The following is a 19753-nucleotide window of genomic DNA, read 5'->3' as shown; positions in this document are numbered from 1 at the left end:
TCCAAGAAGAAAAACCCAACAGAAAACAAACTGTCTTCTCGCAAAGAAATATTTATATAAAGATATTCACAAATAAAGCAGGGTCCTTGGGTAAGACGCCACAGTCTTGTTCTTCAGACGTTGCAGCAATAATACACCTCCAGCAATTCCAAACCTTCAGCCAACCTCTTTCCAGCCTCTTTCCAACCTCCAACCTTCAGCCTCAAAACTCAAACCTCCAACCTTACACCTCCAACCTCAAGTAATACAATGTACTTGGTCTCTATTAGTAGTACCTCAGCTCCCACAGGTGGCTTGATTGTTGCTGGTCATACAATGATTGGACATAATTCTTACAATCACTTACCCATTTTACACTTAAGAAATGACATAAACAATATAAAACTCTGACAGTCATGGGGGTTCTGTGTGGGACGTTTGGCCCAATTCTATTGTTGGTGGGGTTCAGAATGCTCTTTGATTGTGGGTGAACTATAAATCCCAGCAACTACAACTCCCAAATGTCAAGGTCTATTTCCCCCTAACTCTACCAGTGTTCACATTTGGGCATATTGAGTATTTGAGCCAAGTCTAGTCCACATCCATCATTGTTTGAGTCCACAGGGCTCTCTGGATGTAGGTGAACTACAACTCCCAAACTCAAGGTCAATGCCCACCGAACTCTTCCAGTATTTTCTGTTGGTCATGGAAGTTCTGTATGCCAAGTTTGCGCCGATCCATTGTTGGTGGAGTTCAGAATGCTCTTTGATTGTAGGTGAATTATAAATCCCAGCAACTACAACTCTCAAATGACAAAATCATTTCCTTTTCTTTTTTGTGGCAGAAAGTGAAGGAAAGATGGGAAACATTTGGATCTTGGAAGAGTTGGTCTTGGTCAGGATGAGATGATGGACGGGAGATAAAAGTGCATCCATTAAACTCCGTATTGCCTACTTCTGATACAGAATCCTAGAGTTGGAAGAAACCTCCAAGGACCATCCAGTCCAACCCCCTGACCATGCAGAAAGGCACAATCAAAGCACTCCCAATAGACTGCCTTGGCTGAAAAGCCTCCAGAGAAGGAGACTCCACCACACTCCGAGGCAGCCTATGCTACTCTCCAGGAAGTTCTTCCTAATCTTTTCAGTCAAATCTCTTTCTGTGCCATTGAAACTATTGCTCCCTCTCATGTTCCCTCTCAACCATTTCCTCTCCCAGATAAACATACCCAAGGAGGAAAGAAAAAAGAAGAAAGGAAGGAAGAAAGGGAGGAAGAGAAGGATGGATGGATGGATGGATGGAAGGAAGGGAATGAAGGGAGAAGAGGGAGCGAGGAAAGAGAGGAAGGAAATAATAATAATAATAATAATAATAATAATAAACAACTTTATTTCAACTCCGCCAGGGGCGGCTCGTCCATTACGCGAAGTAAGCGGTCGCAGAACACTTTTTTTTGCCAGGGGCGCAGAGGCGCCTCTGTAAATGCCCCTCGACTGCTACTTGAGGAGCGCCCCCTCAACTCACAACAGCCCTAGCAGTCCGGGGGGAGCCTTGGCTTTCTTGCCTCGCTGCCGGGTGATCCTCTTCCCAAAGGGACCGGGCCCTTGAGCCTCGCCTAGCCCCTATCGTTCCTGCTCCACGTAGCCACTGGGTGCGCGAGCAGAGCCGGCGCTCAATCATTCTCCGCGTTAAATCCCTTCCCCATGACTGGCTCCCTTTCCCGATCCCCCGGCTCTCCACCCGCCTCCTCTCCTCTCCCCAATCCGCGGGTGGGCCAAGGGGAGGAGCTGCCGCGCCTGGCCCGCTTTGGGTCCGGAGGCGTGTCTGAAGACCCCAGTGTGCGCACCAAAAGTTGCTTCTTCTCCTGACTTTCTCTTCAGCCATTGGGACCGAGAGAGAGAGAGAGAGAGAGAGAGCACTCCCTCCTTTGTTTTTGTGCCTACCTTCAGGAAAGGTGGGCATCTCCATTTCTGTCTCTCTCTCTCTCTCTCTCTCTCTCTTAGTCCCAATGGCTGAGGAGAAAGTCAGGAGAAGAGGTGACTTTTGGTGCACACGCCGGGGTCTTCAGGCATGCCTCCGGACCCAAAGCGGGCCAGGCAAGGGAGCAAATGCGGCAAGTGTAGTTATATTTCACCTACAATCAAAGAGCATTCTGAACTCCACCAATGATGGAATTGAACCGAATATGGCACACAGAACTCCCACGACAAACAGAAAATATATATATCAATGATTGGTTGGGGAGGGGCGCCAAAATACTGCTTGCTTACCGTTGAAAATTACCTAGGGCCGCCTCTGTACCCCGATGGGGACTCAGAGCAGCTTACATGGGGCCAAGCCCAGACAACATAATACAGCAATAAAATCAAAGCATATACATCAGACAACATTATCAAAATGACATTAAAATAATAATAGTAATAATAAAAATTCCAATAGATACAATCACGATAGAGATGACAATGGACGGGCCACATATAACGAATAATAATAATAATAATAAGCAATTAACAGACTATGATGAGATAAAATCGGAGCAGGAAGTTTAAATGGAACTCATAAAACACACAGATTGGAGGGGGTATAAAATATCATGCTGAGTACCTACTCGCCAAAGGCGCAGCGGAAACGCCAGGTTTTGAGGTTCTTTTTAAATGTTTCCAGTGAAGGAAAGACAAAAGAGAAGAAAGGAGGAAAGGGTGTGAGGGAATGGGGGGGGGGGGGGGAAGGGAGGGAGGAAGGAGAGAAGGAAGGAAAGACAAAAGGGAAGGAAGGGAGCGAAGGAGAGAGGAAGGGAGAAAGGAAGGAAGGAAGGAAAAAGAGGGAAGAAGGGAGGAAAGAAGGAAAAAAGGAAGGAAGGAAGGAAGGAAGGAAGGAAGGAAGGAAGGAAGGGAAAGGAATGAGGGAGGAAGAAGGAGAGAGGTAAGGAAGGAGGGAAGGAGGAAGGAAGGAAAGAAAGGAGGAAAGGATAGGATGGTGAGAGAGAGGAGGGGCTGAGAAAAGAGCCCAAGGGGCCGCATCTGGTCCCCGGGCCTGGGTTTGCACATATCTGTGTTGTGTTAAGCGTATCTCAGTCAAGTCCAATGAAGAAGACCCAATAACATTGCACCCAGGCAAGAGGAAAAGGAACAGAAAAACTTTACTCTTATCAGCAGAGTGAAAACATAAACTTGCAATGTTACAAACAGTGCAACAAGCTTACACAGTCTTTGTAAGCAATACAAAAATAAGGCTTCTTCATCTTCATCCAAATGAGAGAGCAGTAGAAAAGGTTGAGCAAAAGGCACCTCAGATCAAAAACTGAACTAAAAACCAAATAGTTATACCCCACCGGGTGTGGTCCAAACTTGCTAGTTGACCTACATTATCAGCTGCACATAATAATTAACAGCATAAGGTTTTCTTTAACACACACACACATACTTGATCCTGTTACGACTTAACTGTAACAACCTACTATAAGGCTACCAGGTTCCATAGACTCTCAGAGTTGGAAGAGACTACAAGGGCCAAACACCCAATCAAAGCACTCCAATCAAAGCCACACAAACCTCCAAAGAAGGAGACTCCACAAGACTCTGATGCAACGTATTCCACATTTGGAAAGCTCTTACCATCAGGATGTTCTTCCTATACATCCTGTATAGACTACTGCAATGCTCTCTACGTGGGGTTGCCCCTGAAGACTGCCTGGAAGCTGCAATTAGTCCAACGAGCGGCAGCCAGATTACTAACAGGAGTGGGGTACAGGGAGCATACTAGTCCTCTGCTGCACCAGCTCCACTGGCTGCCAATTAGCTTCCGAGCACAATTCAAAGTGCTGGTGTTGACCTATAAATCCCTAAACGACTCCGGCCCAGTTTACCTGTCCGAACAGATTCTTCCCTATGAACCATCAAGGTTGTTAAGATCGTCTGGAGGGGCCCTGCTCTCGGTCCCACCACCCTCGCAAGCGCGCCTGGTAGGGACGAGGGACAGGGCCTTCTCGTTGGTGGCCCCTCGGCTCTGGAACTCTCTCCCACTGGAGATTAGAACTGCCCCTTCTCTCCTGACTTTTAGAAAGCTGGTGAAAACTTGGCTTTGGAATATAGCATTTGATGAGTGAGTCAATAACTCTTGACCACACGGACGGATGGTGTTGAATTGTGATTTCATTCTGACGACTTGGCCTTATGTAATTATATGTTTCTATTTTGATGTATTTTATGGATTAGTGTATTATGAAGTGTGATGTTTTTATACTATCTATATATAAAAAAAAATGCTCTGTGCATAATGAGTTCCTTAAAAACCAAAGAACCAATGAACGACATCGCACCAAATTTGACAACAAAACGTCTCACAACACAAGGAGTGACCATCACTCAAAAATTATGATTTTGTCATTTGGGAGTTGTAGTTGTTGGGATTTATAGTTCACCTGCAATCAAAAAGCATTCTGAACTCCACCAATGATGGAATAGTACCAAACTTGGCACACAGAACTCCCATGACGAACAGAAGATATTGGAAGTGTTTGGTGGGTATTGACCTTGAGTTTGGGAGTTATAGTTCACCCACATCCAGAGATCACTGTGGACTCAAACAATGATGGATCTGGACCAAACTTGGCACAAATACTCAATACGCCCAAATGTGAACACTGATGGAGTTTGGGGAAACTAGACCTTGACATTTGGGAGTTGTAGTTGCTGGGATTTATAGTACACCTACAATCAAAGAGCATTCTGAACTCCACCAATGATGGAATTGAACCAAATATGGCATACAGGACTCCCATGACCAACAGAAAACAGTGGAAGGGTTTGACCTTGAGTTCGGGAGTTGTAGTTCACCTACATTCAGAGAGCACTGTGGATTCAAACAATGATGGATCTGGACCAAACTTGACACAAATATTCCATATGCCTAAATATGAACACAGATGGAGTTTGGGGGAAATAGACCTTGACATTTGGGATTTGTAGTTACTGGAATTTATAGTTCACCTACAATCAAAGAGCATTCTGAATCCCACAAACGACAGAATTGGGGCAAACTTCCCACACAGAACTCCCATGACCAACAGAAAATACTTAAGGCCAGTCAGTCCAACTCTCTTCACCAGGGCAAGAAAATGTAATCAGAGCCCTCCTGACAAAGAGCCATCCAGTCATAAATATAGATAGATAGATAGATAGATAGATAGATAGATAGATAGATATGATTCTCACACACACACACACAGATATAGTATCATAGATTTTAAAGAGACCCTTAAAGAAGGACTATGATATGCTGCATGTTCCAGGGTGGGCAAACCAGACACTCTCCACATCAACACTGACAAAGAAACAGCAAGAAATACCGTTTACCCGCAAGCAGAAAGAAATTACATATATTAGAAACCAACACTTTCGCATTACTTTATTTTCCTGATCACCAGACTGAGCCACAGCAACGCGTGGCAGGGGACAGCTAGTTGTTTATGAATCTTGTTGTGAACCGGCCTGAGTCCCTCTTCGGAGGTCGAGAAGACCGGGTTATAAAAGCTCTAAATAAAATAAATAAATAATGTTTGGGTGGGGGAAAAACATCTCTATCCACAAACCAAAATAGAGTTACCCCAACTAAAGCCACTAATCAAACTATGTGCTAGTTTTAATCCGACAGAATATAAACAAAACCCGCTTTCACAATCTTACTAAAGGGAATTTTATGCTGGCACATCCGCCGTGTTTGAAATCCTGTCTCCAACTGCCTGTGTCCCCAGTAGGAACCCTAAAGGAAAAGAGAAACCCCAAATGCAAGTCTACATCAGAAAACACTGTCCTGCCAGGCCGGGCCCCCATTTCCTCTCCTCTCTGGGTGGCTGTCTGATTTTATGGCTTTTCTTCTCAGCTGAAAAGCACACCAGCTTTTTCTGTCCAAGCCAAACCGACACCTGCGTGAAGATGACGGTGAGCCAATCCATGGAGGCACTCGGGAGACACGTTCCTCTGCCCCTCCGCCAATGCAAACCCATCCAAGCCAAGAGACGGGTAAAGGATGCTGGGGATTGTGTTCCACCTCTTAAGACAAAACAAAAGGTGACTTGTTTGGCTTGGACACATTCATTAGACAAAGTGCCTCTTTTGCTTGTGACTTGTCCTACATTTGTAATGCGGGTTGAAGCAAACAGTTAGGACTTCCTTTTGAAGCCCACGCAATGAAGTAAGGGGGTGAAAAAGGGAGGGTTTCTGAATGGGAGAATGGGCAGAGGCGGCCCTAGGTAATGTTCAACGGTAAGCAAACAGTATTTTTGTGCCCCCCCCCAACCAATCATTGATATATATTTTCTGTTTGTCATGGGAGTTCTGTGTGCCAAATTTGGTTCAATTCCATCATTGGTGGAGTTCAGAATGCTCTTTGATTGTAGGTGAACTATACATCCCAGTAACTACACTTGCCGCACTTGCTCCCTTGCTTGGCCCGCTTTGGGTCCGGAGGCGTACCTGAAGACCCCGGCGTGTGCACCAAAAGTCACCTCTTCTCCTGACTTTCTCCTCAGCCATTGGGACCGAGAGAGAGAGAGAGAGAGAGAGAGAGGTGGAGATGCCCACCTTTCCTGAAGGTAGGCGCAAAAACAAAGGAGGAAGCGGAGGTGGGAGATACCTCCAGCTGGAGGGGCTCTCTCTCTCTCTTGGTCCCAATGGCTGAAGAGAAAGTCAGGAGAAGAGGCGACTTTTGGTGCGCACGCTGGGGTCTTCAGACACGCCTCCAGACCCGAAGCGGGCCAGGCATGGCGGCTCCGCCCCTTGGCCCACCTGCAGATTGGGGAGAGGAGAGGAGGCGGGTGGAGCGCCGGGGGATCGGGAAAGGAAGCCGGTCATGGGGAAGGGATCGAACACAGAGAACGATTGAGCGCCAGCTCTGCTCGCGCACCCAGTGTCCGGGTGGAGCAGGAACGAGAGGGGCTAGGCGAGGCTCAAGGGCCCGGCCCCTTTGGGAAGAGGATCGCCCGGCAGCGAGGCAAGAAAGCCGAGGCTCCCCCCGGACTGCTTGGGCTGTTGTGAGCTGAGGGTGCGCTCCTCAAGTGGCAGTCGAGGGGCATTTACAGAGGTGCCTCTGCGCCCCTGGCAAAAAAAAAGTGTTCTGCGACCACTTACTTCGCATAATGGATGAGTCGCCCCTGAGAACGGGTTAACAGGCTCTGCCTTGGTTACCTTACAGAAACTGCACACTATATTCTTTCCATTGCAAGTTTGTGATTTGAAGGAGGAAACTGGCAACTTCGAAGAAAGAAAGAAAGAAAGAAAAGCAATTCTATCCCCCCTGCTTTCTGCCATCATATACTGCATATAGTAAAGGTAAAGGTTTCCTCTTAACATTAAATCCAGTTGTGTCCGACTCTGGGGGTTGGTGCTCATCTTCATTTCTTAGCCAAAGAGCCGGTGTTGTTCGTAGACACCAACAAGGTGGCTGGCATAGCTGCATGGAACATCATCACCTTCCTGCTGGAGTGGTACCTATTGATCTACTCTCATTTGCATGTTTTCAGGTTGGCTGGAGCTAACAATGGGAGCTCACCCCGCTACCCGGATTCGAACTACCAGCCATTTGGTCAGCAAGTTCAGTTGCTGAGTGATTTAACCTGAGTGCTGTTAAGATGGTCCAGGAACCTGTTTAGTTCTTCTTCTCCATGTCTCCAAATGGTGAAAGTGTCATCCACATATCTGAACCATATCGTGGGCTTTTTTGTTGCTGCAGCAAAAGAACTAAAGAAGAACCATCTTAACAGCATCCACCCAAACATCCAATTCACCATGGAAAAAGAAAATGAAGGAAAACTGCCTTTTCTAGATGTCCTAGTCATCCGTAAACCAGATCAACAATTGGGTCACACCGTTTACAGAAAACCCCCACACACAGATAGATATCTACATAAAAACTCCAACCATCACCCAAGTCAAAAAAGAAGCACCATTAAAGCCTTGGCAGACCGTGCAAAAAGAATCTGCGAACCCCACCTCCTCCAAGATGAACTGAACCACCTCAACTGGGCTCTCCAGGCCAATGGATACTCCACCTCAGACATCAGAAGAGCTGCAAGACCAAGAACAAGCCACGAGAGTCAAGATGAAGATCCACCCAGAGGAAAAGTGTTCTTGCCATACATCAAGGGAACCACTGACCGCATAGGGAAGCTGATGAGGAAACACAACATACAAACTATCTACAGACCCACCAAGAAAATCCAACAAATGCTACGTTCAGCAAAGGACAAGAGGGATCCTCTCACTTCTGCAGGAGTCTACCGTATACCATGCAGCTGTGGACAAGTCTACATAGGGACCACCAAACGCAGCATTGCCCAAACACGAATCAAGGAACATGAAAGGCACTGCAGACTACTTCAACCAGATAAGTCAGCCATAGCAGAGCACTTGATGAACCAACCTGGACACAGCATATTATTTGAGAACACAAAAATGCTGGATCACTCCAACAACCACCATGTCAGACTACACAGAGAAACCATTGAAATCCACAAGCATGTGGACAATTTCAACAGAAAGGAGGAAACCTTGAAAATGAACAAAATCTGGCTACCAGTATTAAAAAACTCTAAAATTACAACAGCAAAACAGCAGAGGAAAAACAATCAGGGACATCTAATCACCTCTCAACAAAAGATTGCCCCAGGCACTGCCAGGCCATCAAATGCTAATGAAGGTGGTCAGTTGAAACATTCACACCTAGCTCCAACAGACAAGAGTCCTTTGTCCCACCCTGGTCATTCCACAGATATATAAACCCATTTTCCTACTTCCAACAGACCTCACTACCTCTGAGGATACTTGCCATAGATGCAGGCGAAACATCAGGAGAGAATGCCTCTAGAACATGGCCATATAGCCCGGAAAAACCTACAACAACCCAGTGATTCTGGCCATGAAAGCCTTCGACAATATAAATAACATCTAGGTTTACTAACAAACTTCTTGTATATATTCAGCCTACTAACCCATAGTCCAGTGTCTTTAAGCCTATAGATATAGTCGAAACTTGTATAATGAAGTCACTGAAGTGTAAAAGTCATACTTCTCTACTACAGTCCAAACACACACCCACCTCCACCGAGGTCTAAAAAGCATACGAAATACAAAAATGGAGTCCTGAGTCTGCACATGCTCAGTACAATCACATATCTATAACCCCTCCCACACTAAAGAGGTAAGTCAAACTGGCAAATCAACACACACATAGAATACAGGTTAGTAATTACTGTATATACATCAACAAACAAATAGTGACAGACTTGGGAAGTTGCTGTTCCCAACAGATTTAGCCCGATTGTTTAAGGGACACGATTTTTATTCACGGTTGTATACTATTGAGCATCCCCTTATTTTGAGTATCCATAAGGAGTCCTGGAACCAAACCCCAGCAGATACCAAGGATGCTTTGTTTTGTATTTAGATCAATCTGGTATATCATAGAATTCTAGGTGTCGTCTGTGCGCATTCAGAAGAAGATCTACAAGCCACTCTAAACACCTTCGCAGAAGCATACGAGATTCTCAGCCTGTCATTGAACATCAAGAAAACCAAAGTGCTCTTCCAGAAGTCACCAGCCAATCCCTCTCTAATGCCAGAGATATAGCTTAATGGTATAACATTAGAAAATGTTGACCATTTCCGCTACTTTGGCAGCCACCTCTCCACCAAAGTCAACATCGACACCGAAATACAACATCGCCTGAGCTCTGCAAGTGCAGCATTTTTCCCAATGAAGCAGAGAGTGTTTGAGGACTGGGACATCCATAGGGATACGAAGGTGCTTGTTTATAAAGCTATTGTCTTCCCAACCCTGCTATATGTCTGCGAAACGTGGACTGTCTACAGACGTCACATGCAACTCCTGGAACGATTCCATCAGCGCTGCCTCTGGAAAATCATGCAAATCTCTTGGGAAGACAAGCGGACAAACGTCAGCGTGCTGGAAGAAGCAAAGACCACCAGCACTGAATCGATGGTCCTCCTCCATCAACTCTGCTGGACCGGCCACGTTGTCCGGATGCCCGACCACCGTCTCCCAAAGCAGTTGCTCTACTTAAGAACGGAAAATGGAATGTTAGTGGGCAGGAAAAGAGATTTAAAGATGGGCTCAAAGCCAACCTTAAAAACTCTGGCATAGACACTGAGAACTGGGAAGCCCTGGCCCTTGAGCACTCCAGCTGGAGGTCAGCTGTGACCAGCAGTGCTGCAGAATTTGAAGAGGCACGAATGGAGGGCGAAAGGGAGAAATGTGCCAAGAGGAAGGCGCATCAAGCCAACCCCGACCGAGACCGCCTTCCACTTGGAAACCAATGCCCTCACTGCGGAAGAAGATGCAGATCAAGAATAGGGCTCCACAGTCACCTACGGACCCACCAGAATACTGATCCTGGAAGACTATCCTACTCGGCCAACGATGGATCGCCTAAGTAAGTAATGTGTCAAAAGGAAAATGCAATATTACTTGGTCCTTTGGTTTAGGCTGCCAAACATCACGGACTGTCCCCAAGACATACATGCATACAGAAGCAAAAGAGCATATCAGAAATGAAACTTACATGGCTATAAGCCATTTGTCTTTCAAGTCAAAACCCCCTCAGTCTGCTCTCCGAATTTGCTTCCGGCAAGCTACAAAACTTCCACCTCGTGCTCCAAATCCTCCGACTTACCTATGTACTGCCCTTTGCCTTCCCGAAACGGAGGGCCAAGGGGTCCTTTCATCACGGGTTGCATGTACTTGATCTGTGGGTACCCTCCTCCGGCGCCACCCCCCGCCACTGCGGAGATGCCAAGAGCCATGAGCAGCAGCCACAGGGTCACTTCCTGGAGCATCGTGGAGTCTCGGTAGTCTCTCTAGAGAGGAAAGAGGAAAACAGAGTCACATGGTGGGTATCTCAAAGCTGGGCAATGGGTCTTGTTGACATGTGAGGAGAAGCGAGTACACTTCTGATCCAAGTCCCTTGACACCCAAATTCTTCTGCTCTGCAGTCATTGGTTCTTTCTGACATCTGAAATGCAGCATTTCATCCATGGTAGATCTGGATGAAACATGGTATACATATCCTTCATGATTCTACTTAAAATACTGGTAGGATTTCAGGGGGAAGTGATAGATGGGAGTTGAAGTGTGAATCCCGCCAATGATGGATCTGAACTAAATTTGGCACACATTCTGATTGACCCATTTCTACAATTGTAATGCTAACAATTAGTTTTCCTGATAAATGGCATTAGAAATGCATAACCTGAAAAATGCATAAGATAGTGAAATAATAATAATAATAATAATAATAATAATAATAATAATGGACAAACTATAAAATGCAATCAGCCTGAAGCCTATAAATATCTGGGCGTACTACAATTGGACAATATCAAGCATGGACATGTGAAAAATGTGGTCAGCAAAGAATATATCCAAAGAGTCAGAAAGGTTTTGAAGAGTAAATTAAATGGTGGAAATACGACCAAGGCTATCGACCCCTGGGCCATCCCATTCATTAGATACATTGCTGGAATTGTGAACTAGACACAAGTAGAGCTAGATGATCTGGGTAGAAAAACAAGAAAACTGATGACAATCCACTACTCATTACACCCGCGTGGTGATGTCAACAGACTTGACCTGCCCAGAAAATCAGGAGGCAGAGGGCTTCTGCAAGTGAAATGAACAGTAGAAGAAGAGAAACACGCACTGTGAAAGGCAGTCAAGAACCAACATTGAGGGAAGTCAATAGTAGTACCTTGGGAAGTCGGACTTGGCCACGGTGGTCCACGCTCTTGTTACATCCCGACTGGATTACTGCAACGCACTCTACGTGGGGCTGCCTTTGAAGACTGCTCGGAAACTCCAACTAGTCCAACGGGAGGCAGCCAGATTGCTCACCGGAGCGACATACAGGGAGCACACCACCCCCCTGTTGTGTCAGCTCCACTGGCTGCCGATCCAATTCCGAGCACAATTCAAAGTGCTGGTTTTGACCTATAAAACCCTATACGGTTCCGGCCCAGTGTATCTGTCCGAACGGATCTCCCTCTACGTCCCACCTCGGAACCTAAGATCTTCTGGGGAGGCCCTGCTCTCGACCCCGCCTTTATCACAAGTGAGGTTGGCCGGGACGAGGAGCAGGGCCTTCTCGGTGGTGGCCCCCCACCTATGGAACTCCCTCCCCGGGGAAATTAGATCGGCAACGTCCCTTCTTTCATTTAGGAAAAAATTGAAAACCTGGATATGGGACCAGGCATTTGGACACCCGGGCAGCTAAAGAAAAACCTAAAGACGAGCTGGAACTTGTCAAGATGGAATGGACTTATGAAACTTCGAACGCTGAACTCAGGATTAACCTACTGCTGTGTTATTGTATTAATGTGTATTGATGTTTTTAAATTTTTAATTTGTAATTGTTTAATTTGTTTATATATGTATGTATATGTGATAAAGGCATCGAATTGTGCCTTCCTCTGTAAGCCGCCCTGAGTCCCCCCCCCCCCGGGGGTGAAAAGGGCGGGGTAAAAGTGACGGAAATAAATAAATAAATAAATAGTAAACTGCTTCATGTGCAAAAGACAAAGAGAGAATACTGTAAAAATACAATGCAGAGCAGAAGAGAAAACTGGCAAAAGAAGGCTCTCCATGGACAGTTCCTGGGAAAAATTGAGAGAAAAATTGACAAGGAAAAACATGGCTATGGCCCACAAATGGAACTCTGAAAAAGGAGATGGAGGGCCTGATTCTGGCAGCCCAAGAACAAGCCATTAGAACCAATGCTGTCAAAGCCAGAATTGAAAAGTCGACGACAGACCCCAAATATAGACTCTGCAAGGAAGCAGAGGAAATGATGGATCACACTGAAGCCATGGTCCTCTGCCATCAACTCCACTGAACTGGTCACGTTGTCCGGATGCCTGACCACCGTCTCCCAAAGCAGTTGCTCTACTCCGAATTCAAGAACAGAAAATGGAATGTTGGTGGACAGGAAAAGAGATTTAAAGACGGGCTCAAAGCCAACCTTAAAAACTCTGGCATAGAACTGGGAAGCCCTGGCCCTTCAGTGCTGCAGTTGCAGCTGGAGGTCAGCTGTGACCAGCAGTGCTGCAGAATTTGAAGAGTCATGAATAGAGGGTGAAAGAGAGAAACATGCTAAGAGGAAAGCGTGTCAAGCCAACCTCGACCGAGACCGCCTTCCACCTGGAAACCAATGCCCTCACTGCGGGAGATGATGAAGGTCTAGAATAGGGCTCCACAGTCACCTACTGACCCACAAGAATCCTGGAAGACTATCCTACTCGGCCAACGAGGGATTGCCTAAGTACAGTGGCGGCTCGTCCATTACGCGAAGTAAGTGGTCGCAGAACACTTTTTTTTGCCAGGGGCACAGAGGCGCCTTTGTAAATGCCCCTCGACCGCCACTTGAGGAGTGCCCCCTCAGCTCACAACAGCCCTAGCAATCCGGGGGGAGCCTTGGCTTTCTTGCCTCGCTGCCGGGCGATCCTCTTCCCAAAGGGGCCAGGCCCTTGAGCCTCGCCTAGCCCCTCTTGTTCCTGCTCCACCCGGCCACGGGTGCGCGAGCAGAGCCGGCACTCAATCGTTCTCCGCGTTCGATCCCTTCCCCATGACCAGCTCCCTTTCCAAATCCCCCGGCGCTCCACCCGCCTCCTCTCCTCTCCCCAATCCGCGGGTGGGCCAAGGGGTGGAGCTGCCATGCTGGCCCGCTTCGGGTCCAGAGGCTTGTCTGAAGACCCCAGCGTGCGTACCAAAAGTCGCCTCTTCTCCTGACTTTCTCTTCAGCCATTGGGACCGAGAGAGAGAGAAAGAGCCCCTCCGGCTGGAGGTATCTCCCACCTCTGCTCCCTCCTTTGCTCAGGAAAGGTGGGCATCTCCACCTCTCTCTCTCTCTCTCTCTCTCTCTCTCTCTTGGTTCCAATGGCTGAGGAGAAAGTCAGGAGAAGAGGTGACTTTTGGTGCACATGCTGGGGTCTTCAGGCATGCCTCCGAACTCCAAGCGGGCCAGGCAAGGGAGCAAGTGCGGCAAGTGTAGTTACTGGGATGTATAGTTCACCTACAATCAAAGAGCATTCTGAACTCCACCAATGATGGAATTGAATCAAATATGGCACACAGAACTCCCACGACAAACAGAAAATATATATCAATGATTGGTTGCTTACCATTGAAAATTACCTAGGGCCGCCTCTGCCTAAGTAAGTAGCCTTTCAACCAAGCAGGGTTTCCTCAGAGAAAATTATTTGTGCTTGGGATTTGGCTCTTGAGATGTCTCCAATGCCAATGCCAAGGCCTCGATCTATTGCCTTCGAAATGCACTGGCTTTGAAGAGTGAAGAAAGCCCTGAAGGGTTTGATAGCTTGAGAAATGAATGTATCAGAGACACAATACTACTTCGGGCTCACTTGGAGCTGAGCCCGAAGCAGTCATTCTCAACCAGGGCGCTTCTTAAAAATGTCAATGGGAGTTTGTTTGGTCAAGTACTTATGAGGAACCTTGACTGCTTATGACGGTCTGCGCTGCCAATGCGCCGCCTGAAGGGCCCACTTGTGTCCGATTAAAGGCCCTTCTGCAAACAAGGCTTTCCCCCTCTTGCAATGTTTTCTGAAGTCTCCAAGAAGCAAAGGACAGCTCAATTCCTGGCAGGTTTAATGGCCCAGAACGCCGAAAGTGCTGTGGGCTAATTGAACCGCAATCGTCATTAATAAAAATTAAAGACCTCAGCTTTCTTTCGGCGAGGGAAAGAATGAAGAGAGCGACTCCTGGGCTGGATTTGATTGGAATTTCCTGAGCTGGTTTCACTGAAGCAGCAGAAAAGAAACAAGGGAAATGAGTACATTTGTGAACACACAGAGAGAGAAAAAACAGGGGTAACCGTGGAGAACGGCCCCCACATGGAAGTGATTGAAATGCTATGTGGGCTTGGCAGCACCTTGAAAGGGTTGAAGGAACAATGCCATTTTCTGTCTAACCCAAATGGTGTGTGCTAAATCTCTCTCTTTTTATTACTTTTAGCCTTGAGAAGAGTGCTCCTGTCTTTACCCAGGCAGTCGGAGGTACAGCTAACAGCTGATGTTCCTGTCACCAAACGTTTCCAAAACGTTTGTTTTGGCAACTCTCTTTCACGCTTCCCCGATCCTATCCAGACTGCCCTTTGGCCACCAGAAGATTTATTTGACTCCTAACTGCCCACATACATTGCATTTGTAGGAACATGCCCAGGGGATGCCCAAATATTTTGAAGTTTTGTGATCCTGTGGGAAGCTTCTCTCATGTCACTCCTTCCCACCTGCTACTAAGGAGGCTGTTCATGTCGTAGTAGAGTCTGCTGGCAACGCTGCAACTGGTAGTAGGAATGGTAGAGGAGGGAAAAGAGGCGCTCAGGTGTTAGACGAGGAACAGCAAAGGAAGAGGATCCGGGAGATACTTATGTCACCCACACGGATGAAGAGTCCTTCGAAGGGACATGTCTGACCTGGTGGCTGTGAGAGTGGTCCAGCATTTTTGTGTTCTCAAATAAAATGCTGTGTCCAGGTTGGTTCATGTGGTGCTCTGCTATGGCTGATTCTCACTGCAGACCCAACCAGAGAAATCAGCCATAGGGAAGCTGATGAGGAAACACAACATACAAACAATCTACAAACCCACCAAGAAAATCCAACAAATGCTACGTTCAGCAAAGGACAAGAAGGATCCTCTCACCTCTGCAGGAGTCTACCGTATACCATGCAGCTGTGGACAAGTCTACATAGGGACCACCAAACGCAGCACCCAGACACGCATCAAGGAACACGAAAGGCACTGCAGACTACTTCAACCTGAGAAGTCAGCCATAGCAGAGCACCTGATGAACCAGCCTGGACACAGCATATTATTTGAGAACACAAAAATGCTGGACCACTCTCACAACCACCATGTCAGACTACATAGAGAAGCCATTGAAATCCACAAGCATGTGGACAATTTCAACAGAAAGGAGGAAACCATTAAAATGAACAAAATCTGGCTACCAGTATTAAAAAATTCTAAAATTGCAACAGCAAAAACAGCAGAGAGAAAAACAGGCAGGGACATCTAATCACCTTTCAAGAAGAGTTTGCTCCAGGCACAGTCAGCCCATTGTATGCTAATCAAGGTGGTCAGTTGAAAGATTCACACCTAGCCCAACTTACAAAAGCCCTTTGTTTCACCCTGGTCATTCCACAGATATATAAACCCCTTTTTTCCCAACTCCAGCAGACCTCACCTCTGAGGATGCTTGCCATAGATGCAGGCGAAACGTCAGGAGAAATGCCGCTAGAACATGGCCATATAGCCCGAAAAAACCCACAAGAACTGAGAATCTTAAGGTCCTCGAAGGTTCATAAGGGGAGATCTGTCTTGTGACTGGGAAATACAGCGAGTGAAGTGGATTGGCTGTTGTTCAGTGACATGTGTATGAGGGGAAAGAAGGAAGGAAAGAAAGGGAAGGAGGGAGGGAAGGAAGGAATAGAAGAAGGGAAAGAAAGGAAAAGTATAGGAAGAAAGGAATGGGGTGGGGTGGAAGAAGGAAAAATGAAGGAGAGAAAGGAAATTGGAAAAAGTATGAGGGGAGGGGAGTAAAGAAAGAAAGAAGAGAAGAAAAAAAGAAAGAAAAAGGCAGAGAGGAAGAGTGGAAGAAAGACCCTGCTATATATATATACTAGCTGTCCCCTGCCACGCGTTGCTGTGGCCCAGTCTGGTCATCTGGAAAATAAAGTAATGAGAAAGTGTTGGTTTTTAATATAAGTAACTTCTTTGTGCTTGTGGAGAAACAGTATTTCTTGCTGTTTCTTTGTCAGTGTTGATGCGGAGATTGTCTGGTTTGCCTATTCTGGAATATGCAACATATCATTGTCCTTCTTTAAGGGTCCCTTTCAAATCTATGATACTATATCTGTGTGTGTATGAATCGTATCTCTATCTATCTATCTATCTATCTATCTATCTATCTATCTATCTATCTATCTATCTATCTATATCTATGGCTGAATGGCTCTTTGTCAGGAGGACTTTGATTACGTTTTCTTGCCCTGGTGAAGGGAGTTGGACTGGATGGCCTTTAGTATTTTCTGTTGGTCACGGGGGTTCTGTGTGGGAAGTTTGCCCTGATTCTGTCATTCGTTAATGATGTTAATGACTTGTGATGCTTTTGTTTTTAAATGCATAATGATTTTGTATTCTGTATATCGAAACTGTTGTAAACCGCTCTGAGTCGCCTAAGGGCTGAGAAGAGTGGTATACAAATAAAGTAAATAAATAAATAAATAAATAAATTTGTGCGGTTCAGAACGCTCTTTGATTGTAGGTGAACTATAAATCCCAGTAACTACAACTACAACTCCCAAATGTCAGGGTCTATTTCCCCCAAACTCCATCTGTGTTCATATTTGGGCGGATTGAGTGCTTGTGCCAAATTTGGTCCAGATCCATCATTGTTTGAGTCCACAGTGCTCTCTGGATGTAGGTGAACTACAACTCCTAAACTCAAGGTCAATGCCATCAAACCCTTCCAATATTTTCTGTTGGTCATGGGAGTTCTGTGTACCAAGTTTGGTTCAATTCCATCGTTGGTGGGGTTAAGAATGCTCTTGATTGTAGGTGAACTATAAAACCCAGCAGCTACAACTCCCAAATGACAAAATCATAATTTTTTGAGTGATGGTCACGCCTTGTGTTGTGAGACATTTTGTTGCCAAATTTGGTGTGATTTCTTTCATTGGTTCTTTTGTTTTTAAGGGACTCATTATGCACAGAGCATTTATATATATATAGATTTTTTGTCCACCTCTTTGGAATTTATTATTATTATTATTATTATTAACTTTATTTGTACCCCGCTAGCATCTCCCGCAGGACTCGATGCGGCTTACACAGGCCGAAGCCTCAAAACACAATACAATAAAACATAACACAATAATAAACAAAGCAAATCAAACAATTAAGCAAAATAACAACAATAACTACATCAAGACACTATTAAAACTGGTTCGGCTGGCGCAATGGGGTACAGGGTTAAAAGTGCTGAAACGGCAGGAGGAACGTAGGATTAGAGGTGTGGTGTGCAGTAACATCGGTTGTGCTAAAGTGCTTCTAGGACTTGGGATGGGGGATTCCTAATCTGAGAAGGCACATCGGAACAGCCAGGTTTTTAGGTTCCTTCTGAAAACTGCTAAAGTAGGGGCCTGTCGGAGATCTTTTGGAAGGGCATTCCAAAGTCGGGGGGCTGCCACAGAGAAGGCCCTGTCCTGTGTCCCCACCAAGCGCGCTTGCGACGTGGGTGGGATCACGAGCAGGGCCTCCCCAGATGATCGGAGTGAGCGTGTGGGTTCGTAGATAGAGATGCGGTCACGCAGGTAGGGTGGTCCCAAACCGTTCAGGGCTTTGTAGGTGAGCACCTGCACCTTGAATTGGGCTCGGAAAATAAATGGCAGCCAGTGGAGCTCCTTAAACAGAGGGGTAGACCTCTCTTGATAATGAGCCCCGGTTAGCATCCTGGCTGCTGCCCGCTGGACCAATTGAAGTTTCCGAGCCGTCTTCAAGGGCAGCCCCACGTAGAGCGCATTGCAGTAATCCATTCTAGAGGTGACCAAGGCGTGGACCACCCCGCCCAGATCTGCCTTCACGAGGTACGGTCGCAGCTGGCGCACAAGTCTCAATTGTGCAAAGAATTTTCTTTGGAATTTAGAAAAAAACCTGTTTTTCTGTAATGTTAGGGATTTGCCTAAAAAGGGAAAAGAAAGCCAGTATTAAAGGATCTCAGCTGTGAAAATATGCTTTCATCTATATAAAAGAAAGCTGACGGAAGCATGGTTAGGGAAGGGAGACGTCTGATTCAGCAGTTTGGGTTCCCTTACCTGGCATGACCTAAACACGTGTGCTCTTTCTTGCTAAGTCAGCTTTAATGATTGGAGCATTAAACCAGAACCAGTCAGGCTGGAGTTCAAATCCTTCTCAAATGTGTAGGGCTGGCCATACTTGCTTCTTTCTATTCTCAGGGCCACTGCTTCCTTTGCAAGCTCCCCCTTTCCTTCGATGAAGACGTGGGATCCCATGCCAGCAAAGTATATTAAAGCAATTGTGCCCTGGTTACTCAACAGATGGGAACCTGGCACAGGACCCGGTCTCCAGGACATCAGCACTTAGCTCTGTGGAAGTTTATGAAAGGACGGGATGGAGAAGACAAGCGCCTTTTGGTCTCGCCTTGAACCCCGACAATCACCCATTAAGCCCCAGACAAACATAAATCAACTTAAGATGGGTGTGGAAAAGCAAATGAGTTGGATGCATAAGCCAAATCTTCCTTGGTAACCAGGACTGTAAGGATGTGAATAGCATGTGTGTGTGTAAAAGTTCAACCCCCCCCCCCCCCAAACGGTATAAGCCCAGTTCAAAATTAACACTCAACCATATGCAAGTTTCAGCAATTATGCCTAATGTATCAGGCATAGGGAAGTCTAATCCGGCCACTGTGGTCCACGCTCTTGTTACATTCCGTATAGACTACTGCAACGCACTCTACGTGGGGTTGCCCTTGAAGACTGTTCAGAAACTTCAACTGGTCCTGTATGTCGCTCACCGGAGCGACATACAGGGAACACACAACTCCCTTGTTGTGTCAGCTCCACTGGCTGCCAATCCAGTTCTAAGCACAATTCAAGGTGCTGGTTTTGACCTACAAAACCCTTTACGGTTCCGGTCCAGCGTATCTGTCCGAACGTATTTCCCTCTACGT

General features: G+C 46.3%; 1 protein-coding gene across 2 annotated transcripts in view; it reads right to left on the bottom strand.

Moving 5' to 3' along the window:
* The window catches only part of COL8A2 (collagen type VIII alpha 2 chain), a 334138-nt gene that overhangs the window by 32370 nt on the left and 282015 nt on the right, over nucleotides 1–19753 (bottom strand). For both annotated transcript variants that reach the window (XM_060784544.2, XM_067473714.1), the window contains one exon: nucleotides 10667–10850. In XM_060784544.2, coding sequence (XP_060640527.1) covers nucleotides 10667–10829 — 163 coding nt within the window. In that variant the 5' untranslated portion in view covers nucleotides 10830–10850. The remainder of the gene's footprint in view (nucleotides 1–10666; nucleotides 10851–19753) is intronic.

The sequence above is a fragment of the Anolis sagrei genome, chromosome X (assembly GCF_037176765.1).
Source record: "Anolis sagrei isolate rAnoSag1 chromosome X, rAnoSag1.mat, whole genome shotgun sequence".
Taxonomy (NCBI): Eukaryota; Metazoa; Chordata; class Lepidosauria; order Squamata; family Dactyloidae; genus Anolis; species Anolis sagrei.
The sequence above is the reverse complement of the archived record's forward strand: the minus strand, read 5'-3'. Positions and strand labels throughout refer to the sequence as shown.